Below are 21,424 nucleotides of genomic sequence, written 5' to 3' on the forward strand. Positions count from 1 at the left end.
AAATCTTTTTTTGGAAGAAAAATTATTGGCTAAATTTGCATCCTCTTGCAAACAGACCCATTAGGAAGGCTGAGACCACCTTCAGGCCTCAGTCCGTTTTCTCCATGCCCATTTGAACGGCTTGGAAGCAGTGGCATAGTGCCCAGGGGACTGGGTGGGACGTGACGCCCTGGGTGTGCGCCTTGCAGGGACATGGCTATGACATGGCAGTGGCGTTCCAGGGGCACAGGACGAACACATTCCTGGGCACAGTTCCCCCTTGCTCCGCCTCTGCGAAGAGATGCCAGAAGAGAAACAAGAATGTTACCCATTAATCTCAGAAGGTAGCTTGTATGCATTACAGTGCTAGGGATGTTGTATGGCAGATCACACTCTGCACATCTGTGACCATGAAGGACCACTGGCTTGTTTTCTCCAAACCAAAAGACCCAGTGTTCTGTTAGACTCCACCTTCCATCTGGCCAACCTAACCATCCCTTGTGAAAGATTCAATGGCCAGAGTATCCAACAGACTTGTGTGCTACTGATCAAGCAACTCTCCCTTAAGGATGAAAACTGATATAGCAAGAGACCAGCGCCTCACTCACCCAACAGGCAAAGAGATGGGAGTAGCAGTTGTGTTTGACAGATAAGTCGAGGATGAAACTGGGGAAGTAGATAAAGTCAGGCTGGGCTGGCTGGAGAAAGGTTTTATTAAAGAAGCGGCTCTTGAGGAAGGCCTTGAAGGAAGTGAAAAGCAACTCAGCCAACAGGGTTGGTGACACCAATCCCAATAAACGAGATCACAGAAAAGAGAATGGATAGTATTGCAGCTTATGCAAAACTCAGAATACAAGAAGGGGTGTAATGAAAGGAAAAGGTGGGGATAGAACTGAGGTAGAGGGAGAGAGCTCGCAAGTCAAGCTTTAAGGGCAACAGCTTGGTGAAAATAAGTAGACCGCCACCCCCTCCTGCAAGAGGCAGCTTCCTTTCACTGCCCTGTAACAATAATGAAAGGAGTCAGAGTTAAAAGATACATGATTGGAAACCACCCCACCCCCACCCCCACCCCCTCTTATGGTGCAGTTGCTTGAAGCCAGGGCTAGATCAGTAGCCTGGCTAAACCTTAACTTCATGTTGCCCAGTAATCTCACTCTGTCTTTCAGCTAAGTAAGCACAAAGGGAGTATCTGAGTTAAGATAATCAGGAAAGGCAATGTCATCAGGAGTCCTCTTGTGGCTGGAAATGAGAATCCATTCAGCACATTCTTCTTTGGCTGTGGATCTGAAAATGTGCTGCTATGGCAAGCAAGCCGAGAGCATGAGAAATAATTTTTTTTTAATTCCTGGAAGTTCCTTGCAGGTAGACCTGGCTATTGCCAGAGAATGGGCAACGCCAGCATCCCCCTTTAGGCTGGCATGTGGGCAGAGATACGTGTGAATAAGCACTCCCCCCGCTATGCCAGGGAAGTATGGTAACAGAAGAAGCCCTGTCTTCATCCTGTCTCCTCAGAAGTAGGAGAATCAAGGAAGGATTTCAGGAAATGATCTAAGTAGATGAGAAGGTTCACAGAGGAGAAGAAAAGTCCTTCAGCCAGTATCCCTGCTTAACATGTGTAGATATTTATTTATACAAAATATTTATATATCTACCTTTGTTCTGAGCAACTCTAATGTTTACAATTATTCAAATTATGTCACACATGTTACATAGTTGGTGAAAGAATTACTGAGATAAAGACTTATTTCCAGACTGCAGATGGAGAACTTAAAGCACCTAGTGACTGTGAGGGTTGATACAAGGCCTGGAAAAAAAATATCCTGCCCCTTTAACAGATGCTTAATAGGATGTCATTTAGCAGATGATGTTATTTGCCTCCATTTACACATTAATCCCCTATTAAAGAGACAGGACATTTTTTTCTCCAGGCCTCCTGGCAAATCTTTGTGACTGAAGACAGACTCAAATCAGGGACTTTCCTCTTAGCCAGTATACTGAATTACTACATATGTTTCTGACCTTGATGTATGGTTAGGGAAATTTCCCCACCCTTGTTTTTCTTGAAAGCATCAGAAATGGCTTACAAGTAGAGGTGAAACACAGAACAGTGTCAACCAGTACCAAAACTACAGAACATTCTCATGTAAGGCGGCTTTATTGATAGTGGTTTCACTTACATGTTCATTACAGATACTAGTACTTCTGCCTCAGATACCCACCCACACAGACCAGAAGCCACTCTACCCCTGCAGAAGCATAAGGATCTCCTTTTCTACCCTCTGGTTCAGTGTGGCTGCTTTTCTGGAGTAGAAAACAACTTTCTCCCCTCAAGCAGAAGCCTTGGGTGGAGTTTGCTTTACAAAATTTGATGCAATTGCTGTGAGTTTTCAAAGCTGATTTTTAAAAAGCATTCCTTCATTTACAGGCATCTCAGACACTGAAGCACCTCAGTCTCTTTCTGGTCTGATTTTCTTATTCACCACTAGTCAATTTACATAAGCTAATGCTGCAAACATGCATTTAAAAATTTATTCACTAAAACTGAGTAAAAAAATATAGAAATCCAAATGTTCAGTATAAGGTTCTGCCCCTTGTTGATGATGCCCGTGCTCTCAAGTTGCCACCCTCAATCGTCTCTCAAAGCAGTTATAACAGAAAAAGCAGCTAATCAGAAAAGTTTCTTGTGAAGTCAAACACATCACGCTTCACAAATAACAGTACTTTGCATCTGCATAGCAGATTTTAGCAAGAAGGGAAGGGCCTGCTCTCCCTTAGAGGCTAGTCACCGTCTCTAGCTTGCGTTCATGGAAGAAGCGATGGAGAGGGCGCTTGGCTGGAGCATCTTTCCGGGCAAAGAAGCTCAGCAAAGACTGTGCACTTTTCTGAGATGGGTTGTCTTCACTATCATCCCTGTAGAGGAGGGCAAAACAATGGTGGGAATTGAGGGACATCTCTCACACGCCTGTTGTTATCATGCTACATCCCACTTTGGCTCCAGCAGAGAGCAGCACCAACTTATCTGGGATTCCAGCCTCTCCCATCTGCCTCTCAGCCACTGACCTTCACTGACAGCCAAGTTGGACAAAAAGTGATTTGGCATCCAGTCCTTCTCCCCTTAAGGAGATAACACTTGTTTTTTTGCTCCCTCCTAACTCAAGAAGAGTAGCATGGCTGCCCTTCAAGTTCTTTTTAGAGCCACCTGCCTGGCTGCCAAATCAGTCTGAAAAGAAGGGGGTGGGTGATGCAGCTGGCAGCTCTCTACTTCAAGCAGGAGAGCTGCCTGGAGGAAGGCACCGACCTTCCCAGGGGCACTGGGAACCAGGGAGGAGAGTCAGGAATATCCTGTGACGCTAACCAGTCTTTGACCCATGCCAGATCATTAGTGATTTGACCCATGCCAGATCATTAGTGATTAGAAAGCAAGGCACAGAGGGACCTAGCAAGGCAGACCACCCCATTAGACTGGTACTATGGTGAGACCACAGCTCTTCCCACTCAGAGCCAATAAATATATATTATCGATTTTCTTCATTTACATTCCACCTTTCTCCCCAATTAAGACCTAAAGTGGCTTACATGGTTCTCATCATTTTTTCTTCACAAGCACTTTTTGAGGGAGGTTAGACTGAGTGTCTGTGACTAGCCCAAGGTCACCCAACAAGCTTCCATGGTACAGCAGGGATTCGAATTAGGGTCTCCCAGATCCTATGCTGAAGTTTTAACCATTACAACATGTTGGTTTGATTGAAGGAAAAGAGCCTCGCAGGTGAGCAAGTCTGCTGTGTATCTTAAATCTTTCCTCCCTTCTTCTCCCTCTCAGCTCCTCCAGTTAAACAGAACCTAACACTTCCAATCAATCCTCTTCTGGCCACCATTTTTTTCCTGCTTTTCTGTCTGCTCACCGCGAAGCACACGGAGGACACCACTGCGCCATACATTTCTCACCCAGTACCTCCCAGATCAAATGGTTACCTTACAGAACATCTGCAAAACTCTCTCTGAAAGGCAGAAGGAAGCTGTGACGCACACCACTGTCTGAAGCAGCTATTTCCTCCTCAGCTCCAAAGTCCAATCAGCCTCCAACTCAATGGAACATTCACTACTCCAAAGTCCCATCCTTCCTGTCTTCCCCACCTACCAGTGAACAGGCACAGCTTTGTTCTCCAGGATGGTCTGAGCGGTACTCCAGCTAAATCGTACAAATTGTGGGAAACCAAAGACAGGGTCCAGACTTTGTGTAAGCCACTCTTTAGTCTTGGGATCTGAAAGGTGAGAAGAAAAAATAGATGGCCTTGAATCCTAGAACATTAGCATTCAAGGGTCCCCTTGCAGCCAAGAACCGGTCTCAGTCAAGAATTTCAGTTTTCTTTTGCCATCTCTAGGGAGGAAATAGTGCTGTGGGGATAGTAGATGGCAAGTCAGAATATCTCAAAGTTTGTCCCCAAGTTTCTGCATTTGCTCCATTTGTATTTCTTACACATCACTTTACCTCCTCCTTGACCTTCACCTAAGTTTCAGGGGCAAGGAAGTTCTGTGCTGAGATGGAGGAGTCAAAGGCCAATCCATGACATTTAGTGGGAGCAGAGAAGTGGGCAGAAGAGCTATGCATACTAATAGGATCAAGGGACAACAGCAGAGAATGTTTAGTGAAGTTCTTTCTCCTTACAGAGTGAAGTACCAGAGCCCTTCGGGGATAGGGCGGTATACAAAACCAAACAATAAAATAAAATAAATAAAATTAGAAGCTGATAGGATGTAAAGGAAAGGCTCGTGTTATGCAGGGTGTATGCGGGTAACTCTTAAATGCAAAAATAAAAGAACAAAACAACATAGGAGCTACTACCAAGAAACTGTTTAGTTTGTTAATTTAAATGAATCACTGTGGTCATCACCCCCCCCCCAAAAAAAAAGCTAAACAAAAGGCTGAAAGTTACCATTGGGATAGCCAGAGCCATAATCCAGTGCAACATCTTCCAGTTCTTCCACAAATTTCCAGTTTTTTACAGCTCTGTCTCTGGCCACCTACAGAACATGCGAAGTTGAACATAAGAAGTATCTTCTGGAATCAAATTTTCTCACTCCAGCATTCTGTTTCCGCCAGGGCTAGCCTCTAGATACCTATGGAAAGCTAATTATGGTGGTGATAGCCATCCTCTAGTGTCTGCTAAACCAGCAGTATTCTGCCTTTGGGGAATGGAGCCTTTGCTGTTACAGATAACTGAGAAATAGAATTTTCATAGTCAGATAGAGCACCCCTAGAGATCTTCAAGCACTCAGAGAGCAAAGAATGCAGGGATTCCAAGCCTGGCACACCCACCTTGGCACAGATGCTGGCTGCACTGACAATGGGGAAGAGGGAATCTGCTTTGGCCCTCACAGTGACCTCCAGTCCTGGGAACTGGCGTTTTAGCTTTTCTTGGTATTTTTCTGCTGGCCCCACTGTATCCACAAAGACCTGAAGGAGGAGGGAAGCATATCAAGTTAAGAAGATGGAATATTCTTGCTATTTTCCATAGGCATGTAGGTGCTGGGCTGACTCACCTCTGCAACCTGTACCCCTGAGTCCAATGCATGCTGGATCAGGCCAATGGCTGTGTCATGTGACAGTGCGTTCAGGTTGTACTTCACTCTGTAAGGAGAAAGAACTCAGATTTAAACTATCAAAAAGAGATGCTGGCAAAGGAAGTGGAACTTTTTTCAAGACTTGGTTGTCCCATGCAGGAGAAACTGGAAGCCATTTTTCCCAGACCACGATCAGCATTTGCTTTACAGTTTGCACAGTGAAGCAAGAGGAATTCAGATTCAACACTCTAGGAAATTACATAATGTTTAGAGGGCACACTTCGAAAAGCACCAGTCTAAAGGATGAAGGGGAATAAAGATAGGAAAGGGTCGAAGGGAAACATACAACAAACATACAGCACTTAATAATATTCAATCTTAAGAGCCAACTAGCCTTCCTGATAATCACCGGAAAGTGATGGAAGGCCTCAACTCTCCAACTTCCTTCTCTGTCATGTTCTGAAATACAGACTGACCACAATGAACAAAGCATCAGCATTATTTCTCAATGGCCCCAAAAGGCAGATAACTGTAATGAAATTATCCCTGTCAAAGACCATTAACATAAAGTAGAATTATCCCTGTTGAAGACCATTAACAGCAACAGATTTTAGAAAGGAATGACTCTGCATAGGATTGCACTGTTAAGCTAGCAAAATGGTCTCCAATACAGTGACATGTTTTCTGATTTGGGGAACGAGTCTGCAGGATCTTCAATCTTTCATGCTCTCTTCATGAAATGCTTAATGCAAAAGACTTTCATGGGAAACCGCCATTTGTATTTTATTTTCTTCCTTACCAACCTGTATTCCAAGCTCCAATTTGCAAGGAGGAAAACAAACCAAAGTCTGTGATTTGGATGTAACCACACAATATGGTTTCCTGTGAAAGCCAAAGAGTTTCATCAAATGACCCAAAGGGGAGAGGAAGCATGAAGTCCAATAATCTTCTCCCCTGGTTTCCCTAACAAACATGACATGGCCCATGCTAATTGCAGACATCTGTTTTGGAATCTGACCTACATGAGATTCATTTCCAGGCAGATACAGAATGGGCCCAGCATTCTGTTTCTTGGGAGGGAAACTTTCAAGCAATTACATGCTGCGACTTGTTATTCCATCTAATGGCCAGACTGCTATATCCCCACCCTGCTCACCGCTGCTGCATGCTAGTTGAGATGAAGTTGGGGGACAGGATACGCAGGGCCCACCCTACAAAATCCTTGGCTGCATTCAGTTGCTCAAAGAGCTGCTCCCGCTGAGCCTCTGTCAGGGTCTTGGAATCTGAAAGGAAGAAAGAAGCAAGGGAACTCAGACAGGTGAAGTCTCTGAAGAGGTGAAACGGGGCTGTGTTCAGTGGAAACTCTTCTTCAGCGGAAGTGAAAGTAACTCCTGTTCAGATCCCACATCACGTTTTGCTGTCATTACGTTCCAATCCCTACCAATCACCCCCTCCTTTACCTGCTACTTTCAGGGTCTCTAGATCCCCTTGCCGGGCCACAGGACAGAAACATATTCCATAGACCATGGGACCTGGGAAGAAAAAAGAAGTCCATACAGCCGCTCTCAATTTGTGCTACTACAGAATACATGTAATGCAGGTCTATTTAACAGATTTGCTTTAAACTCACTAGGTGCCTTAAACACTCTCAATGTACAAACAATTGACATAGATGATTATAGCCATAGAACAAAGGTAACCTTTCACCAAAGGCTCTCCTTCTCCAGCAGTGATCACAGAACTTTCTACTAAGTCCTCTTTGACAGATCTGAGATGGGAGTCAGCAAGATATAGAGATAAGTGAACAAGACAGAATATTACCTTGGATCCACATCCATCATTATTAGGGGGTTTTCAAGCATAAAATACAAACATGTATAAAATATTCTCCCTTATTTTTAATACAAGATTAAAAATCTGTTGGAAAAAACACAACAAGCCTTTGTATTTACTCCTGGGCCAAGATAGCGTGGTATGAAACACTGATTAAGTTAACTTTTCTTTTAGAATGCATGAAAGTTTGCTCACTGTCTTAGTACATTTGCTAAATATAGTCAACATTCTTCTAACATGATAATAAAAGTCCTGGTATTGTTAGATGTACTGTAGGGTGATTTTTCCCCCTCACAGATGCTGTTGCTAGGGAATTGGAAACATCAAATGCCTTGAATTTGATCCCCACCTTGTTTTAAAGTAAAATTATAGTTATATGCATAGTGTTGTATTTTGTACGATTTATTTAGTGATTCTAAATAATTCTGCTTACTGGCTAACAGGTATACTTTTCTTTGCAAGAAGTGGCCTTAATTTATTTGTGTGTGTGTTCAGGGTTGTTTTTTAATCTGGAAAACTAACTAAAAATGTAAGAAACAGGTTCAGGAACACAGCTCTCCCAACAAGGTTTGGAGAAACAAAAGGCCCAGTCTCTTTAATGGAGACTTAATGGGATGTGGTATATACCAAGTGATTCATTTCCATCCCTTGAAAAACTTCAGTTGCCTACTGTCACACGTTAAACTGCTATTAATGGAACAGAACACTTTTCTGCAAACCTGTTGACCTGGCCTACAAAGGAAGAGACAGCACAGACACAAGAATGGGATAATTCAGGCACATCTGCACAAAATTGGGATGGCAAGATTAAGTGCAAAACCGGATGAGTAATTATTATATTCATTACAGTTACAATCTTTTTTGCAACTTCTTTTTAACTCATGCTCCTTCATTACCACGCTCATTTGAAAGATTTAGGAACTGAGCTTAAGGAAGAGGACCCGTGCCGAGACCACGCAAGGAAATCCATACAGCATCCTGTATCGTAACAAGAAAGCGCAAGTAAGAAGGATTCGCCAAGAGGCTTTCTCCTTTTGCTGCTCTGGGACCCAGACTGAATACTGATCACCCCAAAAAGGGCCCGTCTCTCCTCTCGTCAGTACAATCAAACCCCTACCCAACACCGGGCCCCGGCCTGCCTCATCAATGCCGAGGCTGCAGGGCTCAGTTCGGCAAGCGGGAGGAACCGTGGAGTCCACCAAACAGTTCACCGAATTGTCCCGCTCGAAGGCGTCCAGGTCCATCTTCGCGCGCGCCCTGAGAGCGCCGGAGAAACCTAAAACAGGAAATAAGTGCAGAGTCTTGAATGCACAGCCTTCTGGGAAATGTAGTTTGACGTTAAGATAAGGGTTAGAACCCTGATGAGCACTTGCATTCCAATCGGAGTAAAAATGTTGCTGGAGATTCCGTCAAGGATAAAATAGTCCTGTTTCTATTCCGAACTTATGAAAAGCACTGGGAGAGAACATTGGAAGCATAGTTACCGGTTGGGGATCATTTTAACTGGAGATGCTACGGATGAGTTTATAACTATAGCATAAAGCGCGTCGGAGGATGTAGTTTAATGGTGGTTATTCGTGCCAACCGTGAACATAAGAATCGTGTTTTCAAGTGAAGTTGTCCTTAGCAAAGTTCCCCTGTCTTTAAAATCAAACAGGAGTATTTCCCCTCCATGGCATGCAGATACAGCATGGAACCTGCACCGTCCCTGCCTGTCATGAAACTGGTGGTAGACAGAATGGGGGGGGGGGGGGGGTGTAGTTCAATTGTTCATTCTGGAGTCTGGTACAGCACGTGCATGCGGTTGAAACAAATGTGGGGTGCGGTTGCCATCTTTGCTTCTGACGCATGGGACTCCAGCAAAGATGCCTTTGTCAGCGCGAGCGTGGGAAAGAGATGGCGAAAGTTTTCCCGGCTGAATGAAGGCCCGTTCGTAGTTGTGTGCGGCCAGACGATTTGCGGTTTTCGACAGGGCGACGCATGTACGTCGAGGTAGATATTTTGCAGCTGAAACTGAAAGTCTTTGCTCCCCACCCTCGGGGGCCCACGGGCGAGAGGAGGCAGCCCGCACACGTGTTGCCGGTCAGAGCAGTACGACCGGCCTTACGCGCTGCCCCGGCGCATCCGAGCCCTGCCCACTCTCAGGCGGCTGCATATAAAGCGCGGCGGCGGCGGATTCTGCCTGCGCCACGCCTCCTGTCTGAAGAGGGATCGCCTCACACTGGACCGCTGCTTGGCCCTACGCGGACCACTCCGGAGGTAGGGTGGGCGACCTGGCTGCAATTTCGCTCGCCACTTTGTGCGGGTTTAGTGCCCAAAACGCACGGCTTGCAGGTGGTGGAAGGTCTGCGGAGGGTGGGCCTCGGAGCGCTGGTCGGGAATGGTGCTTTTGGAAGATGCGGCTCTTCTGCAGTGCGCGGCGGCGGCGCGTGAGGTGCAGGGATGGCGGCCCGGTGGTCTTTGAAGTGATGCCTTTTTTAAAAAACAAAAGTGTCTGTAAAATCCTCCGAAAAGGGAATGAGGGGGCGAGCCTTTCACCAGGGCAGGGGTGGAACACGCGCGTTTCGGCGGATGTCTTGTGATCCATTTTCGCCTCGTCTGGAAGGCGCCGTGAATGCCTACCATTATGCTCTCCTCGTTAGTAGTAGGCTTCTCCTTTGTGCTCCGGATAACCGGGGGAGGGGGCGGGGAAGCAAAGGTTGGCTTCTCGCTCTTCAACTCCAGGGGTCGTCGTCGTTAGCTTTCTTTCTCTCTCTACCTCTCACCCCCGCCCACACACACCCGTTTCCATCTCATACATTTTCTTCCTTTGAGCTTTCCTTCTGGACAAGCAAGGTCTGTAAATCGGGATTCCAAACCCAGGGATCCCGCCCGTGACAGTACCATGCAAAAAAAAAAAAAAGTAATATTGCCCGAAAATAGGATAGAGGGCCTACTAAAAAAAACTTGACTTAATTTACGGTTGCGTGAGTAGCAGCTAATGTAGTTCTGCACAAAGGAACAAGGGAAGGTCTTCTCCTGTGAAGGCGACTCCAAGAGGCCTGTAAAAAGCCTTTCTAGCTTCATTTGCCTAATTTTTTTGGGGGGGGGGGGAGAGTGGTGGTGGATAGAATTCCAAGTCACTTGCTCTATACTAATGGGGTGCACAAAGACCTGGCTTAAGCGAGTAGTGGGTGTTGAGTTATCCCTTCTGCATGCAACACAATTGACCTGATTCATTCCGAGGCCAGAAAGCACTCAGCCTCCCTGGTTCATTGAAGGATTCATGTTTGTTTATGCTGTTAAACACCTTTCCTTTTTAAAAAAATACCCTCTCTTCCTGAGAGACTCTCTAATGAAGCATATTATGGTGAAATGAGCTAATAAGGGGAGGATCGTGGTTTTAAAATTGCAGCCATGCCTTAGCTTTAATGGGAGGTGTATTGTAAGTTAGTTACTAATAATATTTGGGTCTTGGGTTGGAATTGGAAAAGGGTGATTATTACACACACCCTGCTGCCCATCTCCCTTGATTCTGTTAAAATGCTGAGATCCCATTTTTAATTGTGGCAGTTACTTTTTTTAAACCATATTTTGTGTAACATGAGGCAGAGACAGGCAATTGCAAACCACTTCTGAATATATCTTACCTTGAAACCTCCACTTCCAGGGACACAGTGTGTAACTGACTTCTCTCTGTGATACACCTCTGAAGATGCCAGCCACAGATGCAGGTGAAACGTTAGGAACAAGATCCACCAGACCACAGCCACACAGCCCAGAAAACCCACAACAGTCCAGCAGGGATCTCTATAAGTCAGTTGTGATTTGATGGAGGGGAAAAATTACATTGTATGCATTTAGTGGGAGCAGGGATTTGTTGCGAGGAACCAAAATGGTGTGGAATCTGGTTGAATTAACTGAAAGGAACAGCAAAATTGAACTGAATTTAGCATCATCCCTTGGAACAGCTGAAATTCTTCATCTTGTGATTGAGTGGCTTGCTGCATATCTCAGGGGTCTGCCTAGATCTACTTCTAGACTCCATCCAACCCCTACTTTTTGTTTCTTCATGAGAAGCAGTACACCAAGCTATTCTGTGTAAAGATCTGACTGGATCTCTTGGTGTCAATGTTATTGTTGAAGCTACTATGCCTCCTCATCTAGCAGGGGGAGGGGGGAGAAAGCTGCCCCAGTTCCACAACCCTGATTCAAATGGGGGTCATGGTATTATGACTGTGTGTGAATATTAAAGCAGCAGGGAGATTGATTGTAAATTTCCCATAACAGTCCTGTTAGGCTCAAGTTGGAGAATGAGACCTGAGATGGCAGAATGAATTGCACCATTTCAGCCTGGAGGTAATAAATCATGAAAGATTACATGTTGGAATGCTTCCCTGTATTTATAAACTCCCCACAGATGAGAAAAACAGGTTTTACCCCCTTCTTTGCTTGGTCTGCTTTCTCAATGGCAATGGATTTCTATTTGCATGCGATTGTTAGTATGAAAGACTGTTGCAAGTTGGGAACCACCACCAGCGGTCTCAAGTGGCACTGTCCGTTCTTAATATCTCTGGACTTGACTTTGCCACCTCACACTTAAGGCCTGGTTGACACATGCATAAGAATATCTGCTTTTGATGCAATTACTTTCTGTCACTAGAATGATGGCAACAAATGTATGAAATACCATCATCCCAGTGATGAATGCCAGAGTGGCTGACTAGTGTGTGGGGGACCCAGGTTCAAATCCTGCTCACGACATGAAAGCTTGCTGTGTGATTTTGGACCAGTTTCACACTCAGCTGAACCTATCTTACAGGGTTGTTGTTAGGATAAAATGGAGGAGAGAAGAATGGTGTAAGCTGTTTTGGTCCCCATTTTGGAGAAAGTCTTGGTATTAATGAATTGGATAAGCAAACGAATGTTGTAGTGGGCCCATTCTACCAATACTGAGTGAAATACTTTCCTACAATTACAATCAATTTCTTGTCATTGAGCATTATAAAAGGTGTCATAGATCTCTCCGTGAAAAATGTTAATTTATGGTTGGCTGCTGACTGTGGCTCCCATTGTAAGAATGTGTTGAGTTGACACAAAGTAGAAGGCAACAAGAATTAATTTCTTACTCTCTACGTTTGAGGGTTTTTTAATAATATTTCTTGATTTGGCTTCACTTGCATTTGGTTTCATATGCTTTAGAAATGCTTTCTCTCTGCAATGGCATTTGTTATAGAAAACAAGTTGTGCATTTATCCCCACAGCCAAAACCGAAAGATGCTACCTACTAAATTACTAGTATCCACCAATGTTGATCACTGATGTACTGAATCCAAGTATGGCAATAACTTGCAGCATCCTGGTTAAATTCAGGCCAAAACTTACTGTAGTTTGTTTCAGTTCTGCCTGTGTCACAACACTAATCTTCCAGTTTACACTCAGGTGCACATCTCCACTTTTCCGTGGAAGTTTCCTGCGTGACTTCAGACCAGTCACATGTTCTCAGCCTTACCTAATTCACAGGGTTGCTGTGAGGATAAAATGGAACAAGTGGGAATGATGTAAGCCATAGATCCCAGTTGGGGAGAAAAGTGTGATATAAATGAAGGAATGTTCTTCAAAGAATCCTGGGTTTCAGTGTCTTATGCCAAAAGGTGGGGGGAGCTCAAGTGGATTATGAATGTGTCTTTATTTCTGTGAAATTTTAACAAGCTGAGATAAATGAGCACCCAGGTAAAACTGTTTATAGTTGCCATTAAAAAATCAGATAATGGGAAAGAAGTTGCATCAGACCTTGGTTTGCAACAGTTGTGAGAAAGGTTGTGTATATAATGAAACACCAAATCCTGCCCAAGGAAATGGGAAAGTGAAGTTTAAATTGTGGAGGATCATTGTTCTAAACCAGAGGTCTGCAACCCGCGGCTCTCCAGATGTTCATGGACTATAAATCCCATCAGCCCCTGCCACCATGGTCAATTGGCCATGCTGGCAGGGGCTGATGAGAATTGTAGTCCATGAACATCTAGAGAGCCGCAGGTTGCAGACCCCTGTGCTAAACCTTTTGTTAAGATGCTCCCTGTGAGAAACAAGCTTATGAATCTCAGGCTAATTGAAATAGTGTTTGGGAAAAAGCAGGCTACCACCAAAACAACTTGCTAGGTTGCCTGTGTTTCTGCTCAAGGCTGGTTCTTCTGTGTAAGGTTAATTAAGTGCTAATTTAAACTGAACAGCAACAAAGATGTTAGGACTGCTTGTACCCAGAAGCTGTATGATTCAGCTTAGAAATGAGAGTGTAGGGCTGTTTGGTGTATCACTTCTCACGGATTGCCTTCAGTCAACAGATTATACTCCATAGCTTATTTAGCTGACTCTCATGTGACTGAGGATTTATGCAGGGTCAGGGGAGGCTGCTTTTTTTTTTCCAGAAGAAACCACTTATCAGTTTTTTCTGCTTCTAGTTTAGGCTGGTGTTCATGAAAAGCTGTAGGCTCAGATAATCAGAATCCTTAATGTGACAAAAGGAAGACATAATTGTTTATTCCTCCATGGCAGGGAATTGGACTTGATGGCCCTCGTGATCTCTTCCAACTCTTTGATTCTGTGAAATTGGATAGGCAGCTGCAGCCAATTTAGCAGTAACTCCATAATCAAACTTACAATATCTTCTCTTTAGATAATGATTTTATCAGACTGTAGGTTAGGAAACATTGAATTTTACTTCTAGATCTAACAGCTTTTTGTTTAAAAAACCTGAACTTTAGAATATGTCCAGAAAACATAAAACAAATATGTTGATAAGTCCAAAGGAGTTCTATATATGAAGGCTTGTTCGAAAACTAAAACGCTGTGGCGGAGGGGACAACCCTATGGAAACTATGGAACTGTACAACCTCAAGTCTCCAAGCCATTCTGTTTCAGTTGGACCCACTGGATCTTCCTACTTTCTTGTTTATTTTAATAGACCATCTAAAATTGATAACAATTAATATATTTTAGTAGTGGTTCTAGATGACTGACTACCACTTGGAATTCAAGAATGTTTCACTTTCCTTTACTAAATTGCTCACTATAGTTCTAATTTGAAAACACAAAGGCCTTTATTCCCTCTGTTTTGTGACCAGTTTCATCATAAGTAGCAACCTGTTGCTATTCTCACAGTTCCTGTACAGTACCTAATTTATTTTGCAAACAGTACAGACAATAAAGAAAAAATGATTATAGAAAGCAGATGACCAGAGGAAAAGACAAGGACTGGGGGATTGTTAGCCTGATAGCCATTGAAGTAAAATAGAATTTATTATTAGCATATTTTAATGCCTGTTCGTCAAACCAAATTTGATATTTCAGTCTCTGGCATTTGCTTAATGAGAGTTCCAAAAGTATTTTATTGCATACTAGCCACTATTTTAGAACGAGTCCTGTTGTTTTCTAGCACTGTTTTAAGAAATGCCTTTTTATCATAATCTATAACGCTAGTTCAGTGGTTAATATACTTAGTTTATTTTTTATCTTGCCTTTCTTCCAAGGAATTTGACTTGGCATCCATTATTTTCCCCCTCCTCCATTTTATCCTCATAACAAATCTGTAAGTAAATTTAGTTCAGAGAGCGTGATTCACCCATGGTCACCTCGTGAACTTCATGGGGGGGAAGGGGCTTGAATTTGAGTCTCAGATCATTGTACCATGCTGGTTCTAGTAGCTGTGTGACAACTGAGAAAAACAGTTGTCAAAAAGTGTTTGGTCCTTTATTCATGATTTATAAATAAAGAGGTATTCTGTATTCATGTATACATGTATGCTATTCTTACTATTTCTGCTTTTGAAATGTATATAGATTCTGGGGGGTGATAAATCCATAAAGTCAGGAATAAGTTTCAGAATCTGTTCCATTGTATTTCAAGAATTCTATATTTATATGTGGTGTTATTTCTATGGAGTTCTTTGCTTCTTGGCTGTAGTAGATCTGCTAGACATTGTACTGTTTGCTATTTCAGAAAATGTCTTCTGGTAATGCTCACATTGGGAAGCCAGCTCCAGATTTCACTGCCACAGCTGTGGTGAATGGAGCCTTCAAGGAACTAAAGTTGTCAGACTACAAAGGTAAAACGCCCCTCTGTTTTTATTGTCTAACAGCATGTTCTTTGTTACTTCAGTATTGTAAGGTAGAAAGACAGGATATCAATTTAGTGGTTGCCCTGGTCTCTGTCAGAGAAGGACTAGAATCTGAGGTAGGGATATGAAGGCCCTGCAGAAAAAAGCCCCCACCCCATGACTTTTCCCCATTTTTTCTGATGGACAAATTGGAAGATTTGGAGAAAGGGATTGGGGGCACGACGACCTATGAATGTAATTTTGTTTGGGAATGAGTGAAACGTTCCAAAGTACGGTACATCAACATGTAATTTATAGTAGCAGCTTCCATGGTATTCTCTTAAATTTTATAAATATACCAATTAATAGCAATTCTAAATGGTTATTAAATTATAAATGATCCATTTTATGTTAAAACAGCAAAACACATGTAGGTTTTATAGGGAAGTATTTCACATATTGTATTGTTGAATACTTTCATAACCTTAATCAGCTGGCTGTTATGGGGTTTCCATGCTGTCTGGCCATGCTCTGGTAGTTTTACCTTCTAATGTTTTGCCTTCATCTGTAGCTGGCATCTTCAGAGGCGTGTCATGGTAAGATATATTTCTCTGTGACAGAGAGAAATGCATCTTATTGTGACATGCCATTGAAGGTAACAGACACAGATGCTGACAAAAAGTTCAGAGCTAAAACTACCAGAGCATGGTCATACAGCCTGGAAAAGCCAGAACAGTCTGTTGTAGCTTCAATATTCTGAAAATCCTACATCTGTAGTCTCAGGCAACTAAGAGCTTTCCTGTGACCCTTATCATATCGGGTTTCTAACTTTTGAGCACCAGGAGTATTCCCAATGTCAACCAGAAATCTCTTGTCTCCAATTTCCATGGTTTACATTGTGTCTAATGTGTATGTTCTGTTCTGATGAGGTGCAGGCGAGGCTGTGGATTTGGTATAGTCAGGGTACTTTTGAATATTTTGCATGTAGAATAGCTTTCTACATAAATACCTCAGAGATGCTAAGCAGATTTGGCTTCTGGATCAAAGAACTTGGGACTTTTTTTGATTAATGTACTTTCTTCACTTAGGCAAATATTTGGTTTTCTTCTTCTACCCCCTGGATTTCACCTTTGTCTGTCCCACGGAGATCACAACCTTCAGCGATCGAGTTGAAGAGTTCCGCAAGATCAACTGTGAAGTTGTTGCTGCCTCTGTCGACTCCCACTTCACCCATCTGGCTTGGTAAGACTCCTAGCATTGAAATATTGGTATTTGTGTCCATCATGCTGGAGGCTGATGACAAACGCTGGTTAAGAAAATGAGGGTTAGGAGCAAACTGCAAGCACTGGCACATCTTGAAGAGGATGGTTATTTGGTCTAGTAGTCTCAAGAAGATTTCTAGCTGCCTTTAAAGTACTGGTTTTGATATGGCCTCTGGCCATGCATATCCATAAACAAGAAGGCATCTTATGCTCTAGAGCTGGATTTCAGACTCTTAGACCATTGGAGGGATATCTTATGTGACGCAGAATAGGGAAGGAGCATCTTTTCTGAGCAGCCTTGCTACTAGACTCTCCTTTTTCTTTCCATGTAACAACCTCCCCAACCTTCTCTTCATGTGTTTTTCTTCATGTGTGTAAGAAAGCCCTGACTTGGTGAGCATGAATAACCAATGGCTAAAAGCTGCATGTACAGCAAATAAAGTTTAGGCTCTGCTTGGATAGAGGACTGGAGTTGCTGCCTCATTCACTAGTGGTGTCCATAGATTTAACGCTGGGAGGCAACAAGACAGGAATCGGGGGGTAGAAGGGTGTGGAGGTCCTCCACCAGTCTTATCTAGCAAAGCCTGCCTGTTAGAGCTTGATCAACTATCTTGTTTGTCACAGGCAGAGCAGTTGGTGCCTAACTAACGTTGTGACTAAACAAGCATGGAGGACAAACCTTTTCCTCCTTGTGGTAAAGAAACAAGTTGTAATGGATCAAGGAGACATCCATTTGTGTGCCTTAGGTAAAATTTTCTAGTGAGGGAAGACTGCCTGGCACCCGTGCCAGCTGTGCTTCAGTCTGGATGTCTATTTAATATAAGCAAAGAGGAAGATGCAAAATTATTGATTAAACTATTTCTAATTAAAAAATGTGGCTGAATCAGATCTGTGGTTTGCATATTTAGTGGGAACTAAATGAGATGGTTTCTACGGATGGAAATAGAAACACACCTTTATAGATGCTAAATGGTGATTTTTTTTAATAGGATCAGTACCCCAAGGAAGGAGGGGGGCTTGGGTCCCACAGGTATCCCGCTTGTGGCTGACATCAACCACAGTATCGCCAAGGACTATGGAGTGCTCAAAGAGGATGATGGCATTGCATACAGGTAAGAAGGTCTTAAGATCTAGTTCTAATGAATTAATTAAGTTGTGGCCAATAGTGCTTTGATGGGTGTGAACCTCTTTACTTTTCAGTAGCAAAGTAGCATGCTGGCTGATTCAAAATCTTTGCTTAGAACCTATATGCAGTTCTACAAATCTCACAGTCTGCTTGCAGCTTGTAAGGGTTTATTTGTCCAGAGCTGCTTTATGCCTAACTTAGGTTTTTTTTTTAACCAGCATGGCCAATCTTGCCGATCTCAGCCAATCCAAACAGTGGTATCATGGGCAATAGAATATATTCAGAGTTCAGTTGGTGTGGAATCTTGTCCTTAATTCATATAGTTTTGGGGTATTCAAGAAGCAGTTGGTCTTCTCTCTGAGAAACTACTTGACTTTGCCTCTCCCTTTATCCTTGCCCAGTCCTTCCCCTTTAATTTGCAATATTCATACCTTCCAATGTTCAAAACTTCCACAGTCTAAATTTGCCCATGATGCCAGCTAAAGGATCCACTCAAGGCAGTGAAGAGGCCAGAGATAGACTCTAAGATTCAGTGCTGTGAATTGTTCCCCCTCGTTTGCTGTGGTCTTGGCCCCTTGTAAGAGGTTTGAATTAATTATGCGTATTTCCCTTTTTACTCCAGGGGTCTCTTCATTATTGATGACAAAGGCATTGTGCGGCAGATCACAGTAAATGATCTTCCTGTGGGACGCTCAGTAGATGAGACATTGCGCCTGGTGCAGGCCTTCCAATTTACAGACCAGCATGGCGAAGGTAAGGGACAAGACCTTTCAACAGACTTGAGATAACTTGGGGTAGGGAAATGGGCTCTGTAATCTCTTGTCTTGTATTAGTGGCTCATTCAGATGTGTATTTTCCTTCAGGATTGCCCCTTCTATTAGCTCTTCAAGGTATAGGAGCTTCTAGTCAACCCAGAGGCGTAACTAGGGGAAATGGAGCCTGGTGCAAAATCTGCGTCTCACAGACCTTGGGGAATTCTTATGCCAATCTGATTCTTCCTGCTGTTGTTGCGGTCACCCATGTATTTCTGTGTATTATCTCTTAATCTCTTAGCCAGTATTCTTGCTCTCTGTACATTTCATCCCCATTCTTCAGCAGTAACATATAGCTTGTCCTGCCCTTTGGTACTATGAGGCTTTGTTAAAGGTGTCTTCTCTTCAATTACCTCCTGACTTCCCTGTCATTTCTTTGAGCCTGTCTCTTCCCCCATTTCATGTCCCCCCCTTTTTTATCTTAGCTTCCCTACCTCCATAAAGTTTGGCCTTGCTTTGCCCAATCAGTGCCTCCCCCCACCCCCAGTCAATTAATCTTGTCTGTTAGCCAAACTAGTAATGAATAGTGAATGGCATTGGTCAACTTGGCTACTGTACTGTAGATTTTAGGATCAGATTAGAATCTGGGAGGCTTGAGGCTCAAATCCTTCTCTTTATCAATAGATTTTACCATGTGACCTTAAACCACTCATTCTCTCAGCACAGTCTACCTCACAGGGTGGCTATGAGGTTAAAACCAAGAATGGAGAGCTGTGTATTTCACCCTGAACTCTTTGAAGAAGAGTGGGATATAAATGTTCAGCAGAGATTGCTGCCAGAAAACCCTTTGGCACGTAACAGTATGGCTTGCCAGAGACTGGTAGGGAAGTGAAAAAGCCAAGTGGCTCCTATGAAATGTCTACTAATCTGTGGATACACAACATGCATCGATTCTTATTCAGTTAAGTACGTGTTCGTATGTGTGAAGTGCCATCAAGTTGCTTCCATTCTCTTTCTCCATATTCTGTCTTAATAGTAGCCTTTTGTCCAGAGTATGGGTTGCATAGTAGCACACCAATTTCCTTTAAAAACAGCCATAGCTTTCCATGATCCAAACAGTCAAAAGCAATGCTGTAATCTATGACACAAAAGCCAATTTTCTTCTGAAATTCTCTCATATGCTCTGATAACCAGCATAAATTTGCATTATGAGCTCTATTGCGTCTTCCTTTTCTGAATCCAGCTTGAACATCAGACATTTCCCATTGTAAGAATGTGAGTATCACTTCACTCATGTGAGAAATTAATGCAGTGGTCTTACAGTTGCAATCTTTGATGTCTACTTTTGCGGGGAATTGGAATGTAAATTGGCCCTTTCCAGTCTGTGGGCCATTGTTTTGTTTTCCATATTTGTTTGCATGTTCTTGTCAAGATTTTAATTGATTCAGTTTCTGCACCTTGGAATAGCTCTATTGATAGGCCGTCTGCTCGTGGTGATTTGTTTCTCCCAGTTAATCTCAGTGTAGCTTTGCCTTTACTTTCTAAAACTGTAGGTCCAATGGCCTAAATAGGTTTCTCTCCTCACAATGTTCAATCCTGTAGCTGCCACCAAACATAATGACCCTTCCACACGCAGCACCAAAAGCAGTGCCTGCTCTTTTAAAAATAAATAAATATATAATAAGTGCCAATTAATATTTGTTCCCTTAATTCTTCCCCAGATGGTAGCTGCCACCAGGAATACTTTTTTAAAAACTTTATCTCCGTATAGTAGTATGTATGAGCTTATAAGGCAAAGTGGTTACTTATATGGTCCTAAGGAAAATAGGGAGGTTGTTGTGGGCTTTCCGGGCTGTGTGGCCGTGGTCTGGTAGATTTTGTTCCTAACATTTTGCCTGCATCTGTGGCCGGCATCTTCGGAGGTGTATCACCGAGAGAAGTGTGTTACACACTGGGTCCAGTGTGTTACACACTTCTCTCTGTGATACACCTCTGAAGATGCCGGCCACAGATGCAGGCAAAACATTAGGAACAAGATCTACCAGACCACGGCCACACAGTCCGGAAAACCCACAACAACCAGTTGAATCCAGCCATGAAAGCCTTCTACAAAATAGGGTGGGATTTCAATGTTTCTTCAAACAAAAACTGATAGGTAACTTCAAGGTTTCAAGCAAAATATTTACAACATAAGGTAAAATAGGACTGAGACAACAAATACTTTGCAGACTTCACTCAACATAAATTCACTGACTTTATGACAGCTTCTCCATCATAGGTCAATTCTGCACAACATAAATGAAACATTGTAAGGCTGAAATGTAAACGTTGGAACTCTGCACAGCTTCTGTTTTAAAAATGTATTTTTAATTTTTTTCCTATAACATTTTATTTCAAAACTGCATTCTAGCATTTCTTTTTTCCTGAAACATTTTCCAGGTGTTCCCTACTTGCCTGTGCAAAAAGCAGCACTTGCTTTAACATTTCCCCTTTGCTTTTTTTACAGTGTGTCCAGCTGGCTGGCAACCTGGTGGTGACACCATCAAGCCCACTGTGAAGGACAGCAAGGAATACTTTGCCAAGCAGCAATAGGCCTCTTGTGTTGCGTGTCCACAGAGCTACTGAGAGAATCTGTTCAAATGTGAAAGGGTATTGGATACTGAATCTTCCACTCCAGCTTCTAGAAGAGTTCATGCTGGGGTGTTGAGCTACAAAAGTTTCCCATGAGTAGTTCATAGAACTAGCTTGAATGTAAGTCTGTATAGAGAATTCGATGTTCATGCCTCCAATAAAGACATTGATCAAAATAAGCTTTGTGGTGTTGCTGCTGGACCCTTCT

At 43.0% G+C, this 21,424-nt stretch overlaps 2 protein-coding genes across 6 annotated transcripts; one reads left to right on the forward strand and one right to left on the reverse strand.

Annotated features, from left to right (window-relative positions):
- Nucleotides 1-2,115: 2,115 nt before the first annotated feature.
- Nucleotides 2,116-9,084, reverse strand: RNASEH2A (ribonuclease H2 subunit A). Of its 3 annotated transcripts, none has more exons than XM_048488500.1 (8): nt 8,492-9,062; nt 7,002-7,073; nt 6,698-6,824; nt 5,521-5,608; nt 5,297-5,434; nt 4,914-5,001; nt 4,118-4,241; nt 2,116-2,889 (listed from the first exon to the last, which is right to left on the reverse strand). In XM_048488500.1, the coding sequence occupies exons 1-8, from the start codon at nt 8,616-8,618 to the stop codon at nt 2,751-2,753; spliced, it is 903 nt and encodes a 300-aa protein (XP_048344457.1). In that variant the 5' UTR covers nt 8,619-9,062; the 3' UTR covers nt 2,116-2,750. The 3 variants fall into 3 exon arrangements, with proteins under 3 accessions (XP_048344457.1, XP_048344458.1, XP_048344459.1); XM_048488501.1 differs by having other exon boundaries at nt 8,514-8,636; XM_048488502.1 differs by lacking the exon at nt 4,914-5,001 and having other exon boundaries at nt 8,492-9,084.
- A 139-nt stretch (nt 9,085-9,223) lies between these two features.
- On the forward strand, nt 9,224-21,395 carry PRDX2 (peroxiredoxin 2). Of its 3 annotated transcripts, XM_048488506.1 has the most exons (7): nt 9,544-9,633; nt 11,644-11,712; nt 15,349-15,454; nt 16,534-16,687; nt 17,697-17,819; nt 18,456-18,586; nt 21,092-21,395. In XM_048488506.1, exons 3-7 carry the CDS (start codon nt 15,352-15,354, stop codon nt 21,175-21,177), a joined length of 597 nt encoding a protein of 198 aa, XP_048344463.1. In that variant the 5' UTR covers nt 9,544-9,633; nt 11,644-11,712; nt 15,349-15,351; the 3' UTR covers nt 21,178-21,395. The 3 variants fall into 3 exon arrangements, with proteins under 3 accessions (XP_048344460.1, XP_048344461.1, XP_048344463.1); XM_048488503.1 differs by lacking the exons at nt 9,544-9,633; nt 11,644-11,712 and adding an exon at nt 9,224-9,366; XM_048488504.1 differs by lacking the exon at nt 11,644-11,712 and having other exon boundaries at nt 9,476-9,633.
- Nucleotides 21,396-21,424: the final 29 nt, after the last annotated feature.

The sequence above is a fragment of the Sphaerodactylus townsendi genome, linkage group LG03 (assembly GCF_021028975.2).
Source record: "Sphaerodactylus townsendi isolate TG3544 linkage group LG03, MPM_Stown_v2.3, whole genome shotgun sequence".
NCBI classification, from domain to species: domain Eukaryota; kingdom Metazoa; phylum Chordata; class Lepidosauria; order Squamata; family Sphaerodactylidae; genus Sphaerodactylus; species Sphaerodactylus townsendi.

Excerpts from the sequence above, each read along its gene's own strand:
- PRDX2 (XM_048488503.1), top strand. Across the intron at positions 15,455-16,533 it reads AAAGTTGTCAGACTACAAAG|GCAAATATTTGGTTTTCTTC; the intron begins GTAAAACGCCCC and ends TTCTTCACTTAG. Across the intron at positions 18,587-21,091 it reads TACAGACCAGCATGGCGAAG|TGTGTCCAGCTGGCTGGCAA; the intron begins GTAAGGGACAAG and ends CTTTTTTTACAG.
- RNASEH2A (XM_048488500.1), bottom strand. The coding sequence starts at position 8,618 with ATGGACCTGGACGCCTTCGAGCGGGACAATTCGGTGAACTGTTTGGTG. Across the intron at positions 7,074-8,491 it reads AGGCCGGGGCCCGGTGTTGG|GTCCCATGGTCTATGGAATA; the intron begins GTAGGGGTTTGA and ends TTTTCTTCCCAG. Across the intron at positions 5,002-5,296 it reads CAGCCAGCATCTGTGCCAAG|GTGGCCAGAGACAGAGCTGT; the intron begins GTGGGTGTGCCA and ends CATGTTCTGTAG.